Source organism: Folsomia candida, unplaced genomic scaffold, assembly GCF_002217175.1.
Source record: "Folsomia candida strain VU population unplaced genomic scaffold, ASM221717v1 Fcan01_Sc001, whole genome shotgun sequence".
Taxonomy (NCBI): domain Eukaryota; kingdom Metazoa; phylum Arthropoda; class Collembola; order Entomobryomorpha; family Isotomidae; genus Folsomia; species Folsomia candida.
This window is the reverse complement of record NW_019091193.1, coordinates 20,827,257-20,843,842: the sequence shown is the minus strand read 5'-3', so window position 1 is coordinate 20,843,842 and position 16,586 is coordinate 20,827,257. Positions and strand designations below refer to the sequence as shown.

General features: G+C 37.1%; 5 protein-coding genes and 1 long non-coding RNA gene across 8 annotated transcripts; 2 read left to right on the top strand and 4 right to left on the bottom strand.

The window, feature by feature from the left end:
- Positions 1–492: 492 nt before the first annotated feature.
- On the bottom strand, positions 493–2,571 carry LOC110841814. The gene is made up of 3 exons (XM_022087511.2): positions 2,369–2,571; positions 2,098–2,178; positions 493–2,012 (listed from the first exon to the last, which is right to left on the bottom strand). The coding sequence occupies exons 1-3, from the start codon at positions 2,375–2,377 to the stop codon at positions 807–809; spliced, it is 1,296 nt and encodes a 431-aa protein (XP_021943203.1). The 5' UTR covers positions 2,378–2,571; the 3' UTR covers positions 493–806.
- Positions 2,572–2,707: 136 nt separating this feature from the next.
- LOC110844017 (heparan sulfate glucosamine 3-O-sulfotransferase 5-like) lies at positions 2,708–5,472 on the bottom strand (the record flags this gene model as incomplete). Its single annotated transcript, XM_022090103.2, has 8 exons — positions 2,708–4,049; positions 4,137–4,279; positions 4,358–4,430; positions 4,538–4,749; positions 4,818–4,873; positions 4,944–4,969; positions 5,037–5,164; positions 5,281–5,472. Coding segments are annotated over 8 exons (954 nt in total), but the record flags the coding sequence as incomplete, so codon positions are not given.
- Positions 5,473–7,800: 2,328 nt separating this feature from the next.
- Positions 7,801–9,578, top strand: LOC110859195. Its single transcript, XM_022108077.2, has 3 exons — positions 7,801–8,237; positions 8,345–8,792; positions 8,856–9,578. Exons 1-3 carry the CDS (start codon positions 7,943–7,945, stop codon positions 9,271–9,273), a joined length of 1,161 nt encoding a protein of 386 aa, XP_021963769.1. The 5' UTR covers positions 7,801–7,942; the 3' UTR covers positions 9,274–9,578.
- A 428-nt stretch (positions 9,579–10,006) lies between these two features.
- Positions 10,007–11,002, bottom strand: LOC110863044. Its single transcript, XM_022112258.2, has 3 exons — positions 10,809–11,002; positions 10,484–10,721; positions 10,007–10,391 (listed from the first exon to the last, which is right to left on the bottom strand). The coding sequence occupies exons 1-3, from the start codon at positions 10,911–10,913 to the stop codon at positions 10,147–10,149; spliced, it is 588 nt and encodes a 195-aa protein (XP_021967950.1). The 5' UTR covers positions 10,914–11,002; the 3' UTR covers positions 10,007–10,146.
- A 1,064-nt stretch (positions 11,003–12,066) lies between these two features.
- On the top strand, positions 12,067–15,748 carry LOC110856678. Of its 3 annotated transcripts, none has more exons than XM_022106257.2 (5): positions 12,067–12,471; positions 13,296–13,755; positions 13,911–14,286; positions 14,403–14,908; positions 15,046–15,748. In XM_022106257.2, exons 2-5 carry the CDS (start codon positions 13,347–13,349, stop codon positions 15,666–15,668), a joined length of 1,914 nt encoding a protein of 637 aa, XP_021961949.1. In that variant the 5' UTR covers positions 12,067–12,471; positions 13,296–13,346; the 3' UTR covers positions 15,669–15,748. The 3 variants fall into 3 exon arrangements, with proteins under 3 accessions (XP_021961949.1, XP_021961259.1, XP_021963468.1); XM_022105567.2 differs by lacking the exon at positions 12,067–12,471 and adding an exon at positions 12,526–12,765; XM_022107776.2 differs by lacking the exon at positions 12,067–12,471 and adding an exon at positions 12,800–13,078.
- LOC118438912 lies at positions 15,729–16,498 on the bottom strand. The gene is made up of 2 exons (XR_004837130.1): positions 16,284–16,498; positions 15,729–16,183 (listed from the first exon to the last, which is right to left on the bottom strand). It is a non-coding gene; the product is annotated as an uncharacterized LOC118438912 (long non-coding RNA).
- Between the last annotated feature and the right edge of the window lie 88 nt (positions 16,499–16,586).

The window sequence follows — 16,586 nt, the reverse complement described above, 5'->3', positions numbered from 1 at the left end:
ATACTTATTTATACTTGTTGAAGTAAAACATTAATTTCAGGTTTGTAATATATGTATCACACAAATAAATCGAGTATTTTTACTTCTGCCGATGCAAAGGAAAAGATTTGAAGCTCATGAAATATGCACATTTTCCCATTTATGAAAACATGCAACAGAAAGACTAATGACTGCTATTGTTACATATTTCTTCTCTGGCTACCAATCAAAGTTGCCTAATTGTATCTGTAATGATAAGCAGGATAATGCCAACCATGGAACAAGATGTTAACATCTCATGCATATCAAATATACATAAATTTACAAAGTGCAAAGCTGACAAAAAATTAGAAGTTCCATTTCAGCTACTTTTTATTATGTTGCTGTATCAAGCAAAAAAAAATGATACGAGCTGTATAATTTGTACCATTACATCTCATTGCACAATAAACATGAGAATTTTTCATATATCCATATTGCATGAGAAGAAAAGAAAAAAAATAAGATTTATAATTTTGGTGCTGTAAAAGTTATTACTATATTTAGTTGAATTTATTGTTGCCTAAAAATTTGGTTACGATTGTACATGCGTGTTCACTATTAATTAATCAATTAAAATATGTCACACAGTTATCAATCCATAAAATCGTAGAAACTGATTACCAATTCGCTGGCAATACACTGACGAATTAATCATTATAGTAAAAAGTATGTTTTGGAATTAAAATCTTGCGAAGTTTAGTTGATTCGTTTAGTTAGTAAAAAAAAAGTTGCGAAAGTAAAATGCGTAAAAGTCTCATATTGATGATGCATATTGTGTACTGATATTACTCGCCATAAGCTAAAGCCATTCCAACGGACGTGCCCACCAAGTTGATTTCGCAGCCACTCTCGATGTGTTCCTGACATGCTTCACTCGTTTGAAATTTCTGGGAACATCGGTCGCACTCGAAGTGTGTTTCGGGAGATAAATACAAATTGACTCCTAAAACTGACTGGATTTCTTCAGGATTTAAAATTGGAGTCATCCTCATCGTTTCCAAGAAGTTTTCAAGGTCTTGTGACATTTGTGTTGGTGCATCTTGTACGTGGATGCCTTGTGGTAAATTTTCTTCGCCCAGTAGAATGTACTCGTTCCAGGGATTCCTATCGTATATCCTCATGCAATAATTCTCATTGTCATCAATCACCTTGATCAAGTCTTCAAAAGTGACGTCTTCATCATTATTGCATGACGGATCCTCCAAAGGATCCCTCACATCGTATGTATTTGTATTATCGTTCATTGCATTGCTCTCGTTTATCATCGTATCAAAGTCCACTGAATGTGTAGGGCACAAGTGAAAATCAGACATGTTTTCGAGTGGAGTTGCTGGAGATGGAGGTGGTGGTCCGGGGGTTAGAAAATCCTTTTTGGGAACGTTCAAACTGAGGTTATTAGTAAATTTCTGCGTAACGGCTGCGTCCAATCGAATTTCGGAATGCTGTTCAAGGGGGTCAGATGGATGACCATTGTGTGATGTATTATTTTCATTCGGGGCAGAGACTTTCGATTCCTCAAGGGGTTTTAATAAATCTGAATCGTTATCATCCTTATCATCAATGTTTGAATGAGTAGCAGTACTGACACGATTGGCATCATCTTCAGCGTACTCAATGGGTACCGAAGGGACATTAATTTCTGCAGGACTTGGACTCGTCACTTGGTGAATGACATCCGTTTGGATTAATCTCTTCCTGATTGTTTGTTTCGTTTTCATTGAAACATTACTGTTCGGGGTGGTTTTTGGAGTGCGTATAGATCGGCGTCTAGGGGTGGATTCTACGGGGGTTGACTTGGGAATGGCAGACACATTGCGCCTTATTCTTGTGGTTGGAGTGCCGAAGCTCGGACCAGTGACGGCCATTGGACTCGCAATGGAACTCGAGGGGACATTTTCAGTCTGAGATGGGGACAATCGCTCCTCTTCAAGTTTTGCTTTCTTTACCGATAATCGTGTCACCCGCCGGTAATTATCAGCCAGTACAGGAACCTTTAGTAGCACACATAAAAGTAAGTGACAATTGGCAGGTCCCTTTCAGCATTTGAAGTTAACAAAGTGAGACAATGTTACGTACATTTCCTTTGATGACTTGATCGCCTGACCTGCGCTTCAACCCACGGCGTCCACCACCGGCATCCGACATGGGTGACTCGTCCTGTTATTAAATAGCAAAATTATAAGCAATGCGCTCCCCCAAAAATTGTACAGACCAAAATTATTACAGAGTTTTTGTAAAAAATAAACCTCTCCATGATGCACTTATTTCTGTATTTAGTTTATGAAACCTTGGATTTGATCAACAAAATTTAAGCTGGACAAAGAAAATAAAATGCCGCTTATCTTACCCGTATCATGCTGAAGATGGAAATTGACCCCACCGGATTCTGTTGTTAAGTCTCACAAACTCAAGTAACGATCCCAGAAAATAATGAAATTCAATGATCAATCGCACATTAAAACTAATGATTTTGGACAAAATACACAATTTTAATAAACCACCCGGTCCTCAGAAAGCGAAATGCTTCATTCTAAAACAACCTGAATGAACCTTGCTGCCTATTTGACATCTACTAATGGCATGTTATGCAAATAATAAATGACGAACCCGACATATTGTAGAATTTTGCAGTATGCAAAATAAGGGTGATGCATGGCATTAACATATTAACATTTCAGTAGAATGGTTTGTTTGCATTGATCGAAATGTCATTTATTTTAAACCTTGATTTCTATGCTAATAATATTGAAACCAATCTTGTGTTTGCTGGATCGTCTTTTGCAGAATTAAGCATAATACACAATGGTGAGATCAGTTAGATAGTAAAATCTTATCAAGTGGAAACAGTGTACATACATATTTCTTATACCAGAAGAGTGCAATTTCTAGTACATGTTTACTACTTTAATTACTACAGAGAAACTAGTAAATGACTGATGGAAAGATTTGCGATAATTTGTAGATTTAAATCTGAAATAATATTGCAAAAATTGAGACCACATATTTACATACAACAATTAAGCAGTACGTTGATCTGATGATGGGTCGATATTCGAAACTCTTTTACATTTTACATAATTCGTTAATATTTACTCTTGTATTACATGTTAAATGTTATTAAATACATTATTGAATGACTGTTGGCTATATTAATTGTATTATTTTTTGTGCAGTTACTCAAAATATATGTACCAAAACATTAAAGAATCTTTGACCTGTATGTACCACATTTGACAGTTATAAAGTGTGTTGTACTTGAATTGTAATTCTTAAGTATGATCAAAACTATTTATTTATTACTCACTACACTGACTGACTGTAACTTATGTAAAACTCAGCCCTGCCAATTGTTCTTCTTAAATATTTACCTTAAATTTATAAAAGTCGATCGGATATGTATGATGGTTTAGTCACGTAGAGATACGCTAAAGCACGATTCATGATATGTTTCGTTTTTAATATAATTAATTAGTAACGTTAATTGGTTATAATGAGTACCACTTGGCTGATTGATTGATATGTTTAGTTGCGTCTTGAATTTGCAGTGTCTTTAAAATGTGACGAAATACTGTATTTTTTAGTAAGTTTGTTTGATTGGAAAATATATGTAATAATAATCAGATGTCATAATTTCGGCGTACGATTGCCCAAATTGACCACGACATACCTCGTATTGGTAATACTTCTAATAAATGCGAGACAAATGGCTTTTCTGAATGTCTGAGGAGCACCACAAGGTTCCAGATTCATTCTAGTTAGTAATTTTTACGTAAAAACAAAAAAATATTCTTGATATAAATACACCGCGTATGACAACCTTTGGGCATCTTACTTATTTTCATATAACAAAATATAACGATAAAATCTTGCTAAAAAATAAATTAATTCTTAAAATACATCCAGCCTAGTTTTCCGGCCAACCAAAGTCCCTTCCAACCATTTCATAAAATTCATAGTTGACCTTTCTGTAGAACTGTCTAAGAGTGCGGATAAGTCCAACTTTTACCACGGGGTGCCTTCTCCCTTTGCTGTTAATCCAAAACCAACAAAAGTGATGTAATGTCTAAAAAATGTACCATAACTGAAATTAAAACGGATATTTGCTTATGGTTTACCTGTCATTGAGACAATGAATTAATTTATTCAGACTTCGCCAGCAATAAAATCCCTTTGTGTTGTTGAAGTAAAAATAATCCCTCTCCAATTTGTGCTCAAGCCCCAGAAACCTTTCTACATCTCGCAAAACGTTATAAGGGTCCTAGGAGAAAATTGTGTTACTAAAAAGTACTAAAAACACATGAAAATCTATTATGCAACGCAGGTTAATAAGAATTACCCGAATCAATGCATCGCCATCGATCACGTGAATTTGTTCTTTTGGAAAGACATCTAGCCATCTTTGCATATACCTAAAAGTGGCATGGACAATAATTCAGTTGATACAATTTCTTAGACGTGGTTAACGATTAAGAGTAAAAATTGGTGGCAGAATGGAGAGTTAAATTAGATGCCTCACCTGGAGTACATGGAAATTCGAATGGCTTTGTAGTTTGTATTGACATGTCCAGACGGGGTGAGAACGAGTTCCTCCAAGGAAGGCTGTTGTTGTTGCAGGAAAGAGTTTGCGGCGGCGGCAGTGATCGTTGTCGTGTTCGAGGGGGCATTTGCTCCAGGAGACGGGGACTGTTGGAGATAGATTTGCGTATAATCCGAAATGACACGAGTTATCTGAAATTCACAAATCAAATAGTTTATACACACTGCGGACTAGGTCAGATTTTTTATTTTTTTCTAACAGGTTCTCGAACAATAAGTAGAAGCTTGATGGAAGAATTCATCTCGTAAATACGTTCTGAAATTAACAGGCAATATTTTGATGATATTTCTTAAACTATAAATTGTTCTTTGCATATTGCACATACCAGGAACTTCAGGAGTGACAAAGTAGCTGTAAACAAATAAATGGTATCAATTTTGTAATATTATCCAAAAGGTACATTTTAAGATTAAAATACCTCGGCGACTTTTCGATGGCAATTTGACCAGAGAAAGTTTCAGGCATTTGAGACGCGTACCATTCTAATCCCTTGATGTAGTTTTCATCCCGATCGAAAAAGTGGATCTCAAGTGGAGACTTTTCCACCTTTTATGTACATTGCAGAATTATAAAGTATAATTATAACATAAATCATTGATACTTTGATCATGTAGAGGGAAGGAAAACTGAGCAAGGTGCCATATTGGAGCATATTTATTTACCTGAGGATGAAGATTGAGCATGTCGATTAAAGCTCGCGTTCCACATTTCCTGACGCCGATAATAATACAACCAGGCAAGTAGTGACCCTTTCCCTCGGCATTTGAACTGAAGTAGTCTCCACTGAAAAAACCACCCCCCGAGGCGGCTCCACCCCCACCATCACTGCCATCCAACGAGGACCCCTCCAGCCCCCCACCCCCACCAAAACTGAAGCATAGGAAGTAGATGGAAGCCAAGGTGAAGAGAACTAGGACGAGCAGTTTTCTTGGTGCTGGTGGCCTCTTGGAAATTTTGCATTTGGCCACATATTTTGACAACTGTGGGAATAATTTGGACATCGGTTATGTAAGAGATAGGCTAGGAATATAACTCTGTGCGGTTCACTCTACTTCTCCACTTCAAAATGGCACCTTTCATGATATGCTTATTCTTGATTAATGTGATACGAGATAGGGTTAAATGGATATATACATATGTGTGCGCTTCTAGTGTAAAGTCATTTTATTGGTATGTAGTAAGAAATAATAAGCTACCTTAATAAAACCTTAACTTTAAATAGTATATCAAACTACCCGCTTATCCGAACTCTTCTGCAGTGGATGTGAACTGCAGTTGATGGTGATGATGATATTGATCCGATCCGAATGTAGAATTCAGTGCGAGAGTGAAAGCAGGGAAGGTGCGAGAGAGAGAAAAAAAAACCGAAATTTCGGGGTTCTCTCCATTACCCCATGCTTGATACTCTGCTGTAAACTCCACGATGTAACAAACGGCGAATTGGTTGACAAATTAATGATTTCCAATCATTATAATTCAGAGCAATTTCTCCTGACGTAGGATGGTGTGCTTTGCCGTCTTAATAAACATTGCGTACATTTAATGATGCGTATATGTATCTATGTATTACTGGCGTGGAGCATGGAGAATTTGGTGAAATAGAGTGAAACGAGACAAATATACTAATCCAAAGAATGAGAGACTCCTGGATTTGCATCCAGGAGTTGTCACATAATTAAAATTGGATATGAAATAATTCCATTGTGAAGCACGTTGAAGAAGCAAATTTAGCAAATTAAATAAATGACCTGTCATGGATTGTGGTTGTCTTTGTGTTTTGTTTGATGTCAGTATTAAATTCGCAATTTGCATTTTATAATTACTTCCCGTGTATTTTTTTATTGTTTTTCTAATAAACATATATAACTGTACTGCTATAATCGGGACTTGTATCCTTTAGAGTCCTTCTAATACATATATTTAGAAAATCATTGTTAACCAAGGGGTATTCTCGTCACAGCAGCAATTATTGACAACAATTATTAATTTAATTAGTAAACCATTGTTAACTTTATTGCTATTATAACCATTAAACCGTAACCGGAAGGATGATGAAATTGTAGTGTATGGAAAATTATTCCACAATAAATCAGAGGCAATTGTAGGTACGTGAAAAACTAAAATAAGAAATTGTTCTCGATTCTAACGCCTCGTTAATTAATAGTTAATGGTTGTTGATTATGTGAAATAGTGGGAAACACAGAATCAGAAGCTATGAAATGCATAAGTTCATGCCTGTTGTTTTGTTGATGAGACCATGTAATGCGAATCCACTCCACTCGACTTGCACTTTCTTTTATCCATCAATATATTGGACATGATTAGAATTAATTTTGGAAGATTCTGCACCTCAATCGTGATACTTGTTTACTTGAATCAATAAGCGATGAGATAATGCATATCTGGTTTGCTGTCAGAAGAACTCTGTTTTTGTTTTTGTAAAAATTTAATGTGTCCTTTTAGCTCATTCACTCCCTGCAATTAAATGCAACCACATCTGCAAAGCCAGCGAAATATGCATAGTAAATCATTTAATGTATGCATGCATTTAGTATTAATAAGAAGACATTTCCTTTAAACATCTCACTAAATACCACTTTCGGTTTCCACCATATCGCATTTTTATCCTAGTGTCTTCATTAAATGCATCAAGTTTGTTGTTTGGCTCGTGTAATATGATAACCGGTTCAGGCTCATTCAGCTCAGGTCGCAAATGGTCACAAATCATCAGTGCACCTTCAAAACATGTACAATCACAAAATCACTTGAGATTGAGCTGGGAGGCGTCAAACCATCCTCGCGCAGAATAGCAGACGGTTCATTAGGTTAGGATGGGAAGCCCAATAACAATTTGAGTGAAATTTACAAAGACTTCTTGGCTGCTGAAACTATTATTTTTTTGCTTGGTGGTGTAATTCAATCTATGCAAAAGTTGTAAAGATGATGAAAAACTTGTTACGAGAGCGAATGTTTTTTTCAACCTTTAAGCCATACGTTGGTAGTAAGTAGCTAGTTAACTTTTTGTGTTGGGGTAGTCGCCCCCTTCCTCGTTTAAGGTCAAGGGCAAAATGTGTCATATTGGATGTGGTGAAGCTAATGCAGATGCCCAAGTAATAAAGAGAAATTCGAATACCTACGTGTGTACGTTTGCATACGTACGTAGATAATAAGTAAATATGTGTGAGAGCGTATACAGGATGTCCTCACATTCGAATTCTTGATAAGAATAAGGTGTGTGAGTTTTCTGGTAGAAAATGAAAGTGGTAAAATGCAGGTTGATCAGTCGTGTTTAGTTCAAAGCCGTTGCACATCGCGTTGGTCAGGATGGCGGACATCAAAATGTGTGGTGGAGGTGGTGGTGGGAGGAGGCGGAAAAGAAATGTGCACAGTTTTATGGCCAGACTTTCATTAATTTTTCTCCTCTGCGGGTCCTGCTCGAGTTTTTTTATAGACCTCGAAAGCCTGGGGTTTTCGACAAGTGCAAGTGATTTGGATGGGGCTGGTGACGATAATAAGAATTCTGGATCCAATAAATTACTTATTGCAGCCCCCAGTGAAACCCAACAAGAGATGGTTGAAATCGAGTCCAAGTCTGATCCCACCAAATCCGTCAAGTTAAGTAAGTCACTATTCGGATGCTAAATTTCTATGTAAATGAAAATGCAATGTACGAGTGTGATGGATTTTTTTCTAATTTTCTAATTATTAATTTTAATAAATATTCAGCATTAGCGGAACTGAAGCAATTAGTTCTTGGCACAGTGAAAGATTTGACCCCAAATCCCCATCCTATAAATATCCAAATCACTTCAAACAAGGACCGCGCTCCTACAACTACCACACCCAAACCAAAAAAAGTGAATAAATACAAGTACAAGCAGGACTCCATGTTGGCTGCCTATGCCAAATCCAGAGATCCAGAGTTTAATTCAGATGAAGAGTTATCTTGGAAACGACCCCAGTCGACCTCCTTCATTCTGCCACCCTACGATGATGACGAAGGTCTTGGGGAGCATTATTTGGAGAGCAATGAGATCACAGACTTTAATGGTGGAGGAATTGGCAGTCTTACAAAGGTCAAGGGCAGTGGCGAAAAGGGGTGGTTCGACACGGCTAAAGCTGTTTTTAGAGCCCCAAATCACGTCGTGAACTCGTACTCTAAAAGTTTCAATAGGTATGTGACAAGCATCCGAAAGAATTGGTTGAACTTTGAAATAATATGCGTACATAATTTCAGATGGAGAGGTGGTGGAAAGCCAAAGCAGCCGCAACAACGCCACCGACCCATCGCCGACATTACTTACTCACCAGAACAGCGACGGAGAAACAAGCAGCGTCCGCCACCCTCGCGGAGTGGCCGACGGCCCAACAGTCGCCCCAGAGGACGTCCCTACCATCGTCGTCGTGGACAATCGCAGAAACCTCACAACAGACGCACTTCATACTTTGACGATAAGTATGACACCAGTGAGTACTCGTCGCACCAAAATGGCGGAGGACGCTACTCCTCGTCCTCCTATTCCAACGGCTATTACGGTGGGGGTGACAAGGCCTGGGACAGGACGGATCATCTGACCTCTGTTGGTGCCATATTTGATAGCACGATGCCTCAAGACGACATGCCGTATAATATGAACCCTCCTATGCCATATTGAGAATTTACTGAACGGTCACAAAAAAATCCACTCAAATGAGTCTAATCAAACCAGCAGAATGCCATAATTCGATGATGACAATGCCATTATTCTCATACATCTCATTTCTTGAATGGAAGAATAAGAGTCACCCATTTAGATCATTCTTATGTTTTTATGTCATGCAACTTTGCACCGTTATGACTTTACCCACTATATTTACATTCACATATAGCCAATTAAATTATTTGTAGTGTTAGGAAGATCAAACTGTAAGCACGAAATATATACGAAATAAACGTTAAACAAAACTTTTATTCAAGTCACGAAAAACTCAGGAAGCGATTTCCCTTTGTTCAATTTTTCCCTTTTTGCATTAATAATTTTGAAATGTGTTTAAACGAGTATGCAACTTATCCAACCTATCAAAGTCAACAAGATACGGCATGTGTTTAGAAATAACAAGTGCATCTTGATTTATTGGACGTTTAATGCATAAGAAAAATGTAACTACTTATCATGAATTATTTATTAATATTTTAAGGATTAAAGAGTTAAATGTATAGAGCATACGCACATACGCGTTATTATTACAATTAAGTAGATGCAAAACTAGTGACGAGATAATGACTTTCGTAAAAACTGTAAAAACTGGTAATCGGCCGACGACATGAAGCACGCCCTTTTTGGTGTAATTAGTAGATCTAAATGTAATGGAGTCGGTAAATAATTTCTCACCCATGCACTATACGTATTCGTGCTAATAATTATAACTCATTTATTTTTACGTAACTGATTCATTTTTTCTGACGTAAAATCTACATCGGATTTATTAATTTTGGAAATACCAAACTGTGCTGATGAATTTGTATTAATACGCAATGTGATTTGCATTCAAGCTTTATAAGTTGTCGCATGAGATTCCTGCGGGATGTTAATATACTTGTTGTCAACGTCCATTCCATAATCAACTGCAAGGATGGATTTAAACTGTTCTTTATAAAAATCTGGAATGTTTCCAGACCGTGACCCCATGTATGCCATACTGGTTTCTTCCAGCGTGTCATTGTGTATGGAGCATGCAACCCACAGTATAAAATTATTGTCGAAATACAGGATGGTAGCATTGCTGAACAAAACTGAAAATAATCCATTAAGTGTAATTGCGCATACTGGCTGACTACTGTGAAACACGGCATTGATAAAGTTCGAGTATGCATATTTGTATTACCAGTGTCCCTGAAATGGACGAGATACCCAGGTCGGTTGGTGTCCAGAACTTTCGCAATTCTCCAGTCATCAAACATCAATTCGCTCCCCTCACTATCAATCATTGACCCATAGGTCCACATTTCGAAGGTGTCATCGGCGTTAGCCAAAGTCCAAGAGGAACCCATTTCGACATATCGTAAGTCCGCAGAGGGTAGATGGTAGTCGACAAGGCCGCTTACTTGCCATGAACCCATGAGCTAATAAATAAATACATAGACAGAGAGACAGCTAGTACTATTAGTTGTTTCTTTTAATCTCTACATATTATTTTAACTACAACTTGCATCTTGAAAATTCCAGATCGGAGTAGGAACGAATCTGCTGCAATCAGCAGAAACGTGTGAATTTCCCCAAGTGAAGAGAAATACAAGAAATACACTTTTGAACATTTTGAAAATATTCGCAGTTCTGGTTTTCTCAATTAAATGATTTAACTAAATAAGCTAACAAATTGTGAAATAATTCATTTAAACCCGAAACATGGTCATTTATAAATATTTTGCATTCCGCTTATCTCATTTCAACGATTAGTAATTGCGTCAATCCTTGATAAATTGTTTCCCTTCGATAATATTAATTGATTAATTTGATTTACATTGATTGATAACAAAAAATTGTAGGTGTACCAAATGCTCTTGTCACATTTAAAAGATAAAAATGATAGGAATCTGCCACTAAAAACTGTGAAGACTTGCCCAAGAGTCAGTCATTTTTATTCCCTTTCCGAAAACCTTACCCTTGGTTTATCTTTCAATCCCTTGACATCTTACTATCGCATCGGTGTTGTGGATAAATTTTCCCATGCAAAATTTCAGCCATTTCCAACCAATATTTCAAAACAAGTATGGGTAACATTATTGGACACCCCTTATTGGTACAAGATTTCTCAAAATTTACTTATGTAGATCTTATGCGCACCTGCATTTAACACCAAATTTCATACGACAAAATGGCCTTTATCCAACCCGACTTTTGATCCCAACCGGTCAACCACCATTTCACCTATCATGCTTATCTTCGAATTTGACCTTCTGCATATGCCCTGCAATACATGTTAATAATAAATATTAATTGTAGCAAACGTATTGGTTGCCCAAAGTGGAAAACTTATTATTTATGCTTGTGTTTCGTGGTAATCACAATTCGCAAAATCTTGGCAGACGCAATTAATGTTTACGTCCCCGACAATGTCTCGCATCTTGTTTGTGTCTCGCTTATTGAAAGACGTCAAGAAACGTTTATATGCAAACAAAACCTTTCTCACTTGCGCACAACTGTCTTATCAAATCTTATCCCACAATGCTTCTAGGTCATCATCGACTGTCAACTCTTCCAACTTTCCAAGAACCAAGTATTTATTTCATGTTACTTTTTAGGTACCCAAAATATATAGCTGTTATGCAACCTAATTTCTTATATATTCGTCCTTTTGGAAGAAATGAAGTCCATGGATTATACGTGTCTAATATGAAATTCTTATCGGATGATGCAGCTGAGTTAAGTCTTTGGTGAGTAATCACTGCGCTGGAGTCAAGTTACATGCACATTTACAAATATGTAGTTCTAACGGAAGCTCGAGCTTGACACAAGATTCCGTATCACGTTTCGCTTCACAACATAATAATTGCAGCCCTGTTCATATTACATAAACCCTTATTTTTCATCCCTTGTCATATATTTATTTGTACGCATGCCATGCATGACTAACTTATTATTGACAAAATTGTTGAGAAGCGCAGATTTGTACTAAGCTAATCAATTAGATTTTACTTGTTTGGAGGAAGCAACAGAGTTCTTCGTTTTGTGAGTCAGTGAATCTCCGGCCTTCTTCCGGTTCATGCTGATAATTTTAGTCAAAGTCTTTGCAACACTGATTGTTCTGCAAAATCCTAATTCGAAAAGCTGAAGAATTCTTAAATCCATTGGCGTTGCATCGTGGTGTTTCAAGTAAGAACCTACAACACTTCGCAAATCAGTATACTATTCGCCATTGATGTTTATATACATTTACATTGAATTCATTGAAGTAACATGGAATTTTGATAAACCTGTGATCGTACTCACAGCTTTTGGTTTAGTCTTAACACAGTTTGTCATTAATACTCCAAAATATGTAAATGAATGTAGCAAGTGTTTGACATTTGCATTTCATTTGAAAATTACTAAGCAGTTAGGTAGGAGTGCATTTTTAAAAGTTTGTTAACTACACGGACACAGTTCATGGTTTATACATTACACAAGGTTTGGAAGTTTGATTTGTTTGTTGAGTATACACTTTGTTGTGCATGATTAATTAGTTTGCAGTTGTTCAACGTATAATCGATTGGGTTTTAAAATAAACTAACTTGCCTCAAACTATTATTACATTAATCAATGATTGTTCGTAGGATTTCCAACACAAGTTGATTAAAAAATAATTTTTGAATTTTTGAACAACAAAGTTAGGGAAGAAGAGAGAAGCAGGATAATCAAAATTGGCGTTTCAAAAGTTCAAAAGAAGAGTCTGGAAAATAGTTCTAATAATAATTTTGTAACAATCCAGTCAAACAAATAGGTGCGCAATATTATTTAATTTACTATTTCCAACACGCACATGCATGCAAAGATGCATGCAATTTGATTTGATCATCGTATAGTTATACACGATTACATATTAACACTAAGATTTATACTATCACAGTATCATGAGTGAAATAGTGTTTGCTTATATTTGTATAATTATACGTAAATGTACATATGCATAAATGTCCAACTGTTTGTCCACAATTCAGGGTCGAATTTGTTGGTGGGTCTGGAAAGTCACAAACTCTCAAAGGAACAAAATGTCAGCATGGAATTTTCTTGGATTTCTTATTTTCCTCTCCAACTCTCAAGCCCAAACCTTATCACCAACGTATCTCACAAAAGTGTCCATGGGGGCTATCGCAACCGAAGTTCAAGGTCCAGTTTTGTACGAGGGATTCGTATCTCTCATCTATGAGTATCAAGTTCCGGTGTACAACAACCTTGACATCACTTTGAGAGATTGGCGTAGTAAATGTGAAACTGATTCATACACTCCAAGTTACACTTGTCCCGTTTTCTTCCACTTTGAACGTTTCCTGGAACGTTTCGAGAATGAGGTTGTGCCCAAAGCGTGGTACGACCCAATCACCAACAGGACAACTTCACCGTCCCCGATGCTGGATATGGACAACGATTTTTGTAACAAAATCCAGGGACACTTTAAAGGTAATTGCATAGTAATATGTAAAAGCACGTCTGCTTTTTTCCAAATATATACAGAAACTCAATATATACAGTAATATGCAGGAACCAAATCTGACAACAGCAACTAATAATTTATGAACCCATTTTTACTGAATTTTATTTTACTTTTTAACCAGGCTCTCTTACTCAGGAGTTTGGTTTTGAAGAATACATAGTCAAATTAAAGCAATGCCTTCTAGGAGTGGATAATACTGCAATCATTGAGAGGCAAATTACCGACTACATTTACAATATCAAACCATTGTTCAAGAAAATGAATGAAAATTATGAAAATGAATTTTCCAACAAATTTTTTGGAGAAGCAAATAAAAAGATTGGCCCAGCATTTTACGTCAACGCTGTTACGTCCCATCAAAACGGGATGCTACTTGCTTATCTTATGGAAAAAACGAGATGGTCGGCAGCTATGTCCGCCTGCCAGCAGCAGCGAGTTCCTGAAACGTTATTGACGCCCCAAAATGTGACAAAAAACTTGAAAGATTTGAACCAAAGGTAAGAGGCGATTCCCATCATTGTACGCAATGGGTTTGCATATGTGTTTGCATATGTGTATGTACATAAATTAAAATGATCAAAATAGTGGCACAATTTCTATATTTTTTATGCAGGCTGGCCATTGGGAACAAAAAAACCTCCGTGAATGTGAACGAAGTGTCGGCAATCTTCAAACTGCCCTTGACGGATTGTAGCTACATTGAACGCACGGGTCACTTCGTGGTTCGCATTCTAATTCCCGTGGCGAGGAAGGACATTGATTTGTTCAAGCTGTACAAAGTGAGCACTTATCCCTTCCTCTTGGAGGACAAAATCTGCCACCTCTCCCTTGATTCTGAAAAGAATGAACTGTTTTTGTACGACGAGACCACAAATAATCTTCTACGTTCCGAGTGCACCAAGTCCGACAAACTTTGTCAAGTGAAGGAGTTTGAAAACACGGTCACCGATTTCTGTTTAAGAGCGATTTTCCTCAAAGATCATCTCGCCTCCAAAAAGTATTGTGGACAACGTTTCCAGTGCTCTGAGATCGGAAAGGACAACATGAACAAGCTCATCAAACTTCCTATTGTTAAAAAAACATACTCAGACTCATGGATTGTACTAGGAACTGGAAGTGGTGAGTGTATTTATGGATATTTAAATAAATTACAAAATTACATTCAAGGAAATTCTAAAATGACTATAATAATGAATCTTAAGACTCCCTATACGTTCATTCATACTTTAATTGTTGTTCTTATTAATTAATTGCAGCATCAGATAAAATGACCATAAAATGTGACATTATCGAGTGGAAAGTTGACCTCATGCAGAAAGACCTATCCGGAGCGTTGGAAATTCGACTCCCTTGTCATTGCCATATGATTTTCAATTCTGAAATTCTCCACCCCACAAACCCTTGTTCTCATGAGTACTCCCAACCTCCAGAAATTCGACAGATTTTACCACCGCAATTTCTGAAGGAAGAATTTCTCTTGACTCCACAAACAAATGTCACGCTGAAATCGTTTGACCTTCAGTTCCTGAACGAAGAATCAAAGAATGAGCAATCAGCACAAACTCAAGAACGCCAGCCTCCTCAACAACAACCTCGAGACGAGAGTAATAAGCGTCCGACACAAGAGGAACCACATTTAGGCATTTTGTGGACTCTGGTTATCTTTCAACTAGTCTTAATTACATTTATAATAGTTTTTGGGGTGTATCGGTATTCAAAGTATAAAAAGGAAATGACGTACAGCAAGGAACGGTTGGTGTACAACATTTACGCCTCTCCTAGTGACTCAAATATTCCAGAGTCGACTAGTAATGGTAGTTCTGGAGCTTACAAAGTCAACTCAGTAACTCCAATTCCGGATTACATGAACCACGTTTAAAAAATGAATAATTAAGCTGTAAAAACACATGAGAAAAAAGAATAAAACCAACATTCTGAATTGTGTTATCCTTGCAAAAACTGTTCGTATATATTTGAAATCCACAATTTGTACCAATCCACTATGACTGACTAGTCTATAACATAATCTATAATCATTCATGATTAATACGAAACAATCTAGCAAGAAATTCAGTATTTTTACAAAGTTCTATGAAATTGCCAAAGTTAGTTCGTGTTGTGTGCGAGTGTGCAAGTGATGTGATTGCCTTCTAGGAAGTGGGTGGAGTTTCCTGGTTTGATTAACCCTTCGCCCCCTCCTTCGCCATTGGCATAGACGAGGAAGCCGTAGCCCTTGCTGAGCCCGGTATTTCGGTCGAAAACAACGCTGGCATGGGTCACACGACCAAACGATGAACCAAACTGACGCAGCTCGGTTGTCCCCACGGTCCAGGGTAGATTCGCAACAAAAATCCGCGTGGCATGTCGTGCAGCGGAAGAGGACATGGTAAATTTCTTCCTGACAAATACAAAATGTTTTTCAATCTTTTACAAAGTCATTTTCCGATAAACATTACTAAAATTAAAAGTTATGCTATACCACAGGTATACTTACAAGAATGGAATTGAGTCAATTAGTAAGTGTTCCTCGTCAAACTAATGTCCACCAAAAACGGTTCTAAAATTATATTTCTATTTTATTTATTTTTGCAGGCAGAGTGCACACACGGTGTGAAATGGGTGCCGGTCACTGCAGTGGAGGAAGTTGAGACAGGTTTTGAGTATCGTGTTAGTGAGTGCCTATTGTAGTTTGTGCATATGATGTGCTATAGTAAGTTGTGGTGGTGGTGGAAGAATGGCCGTCTCTTCCACTATTATTTGCTCCACTCTGATTTCTCGAATATCAAAATAATAATAA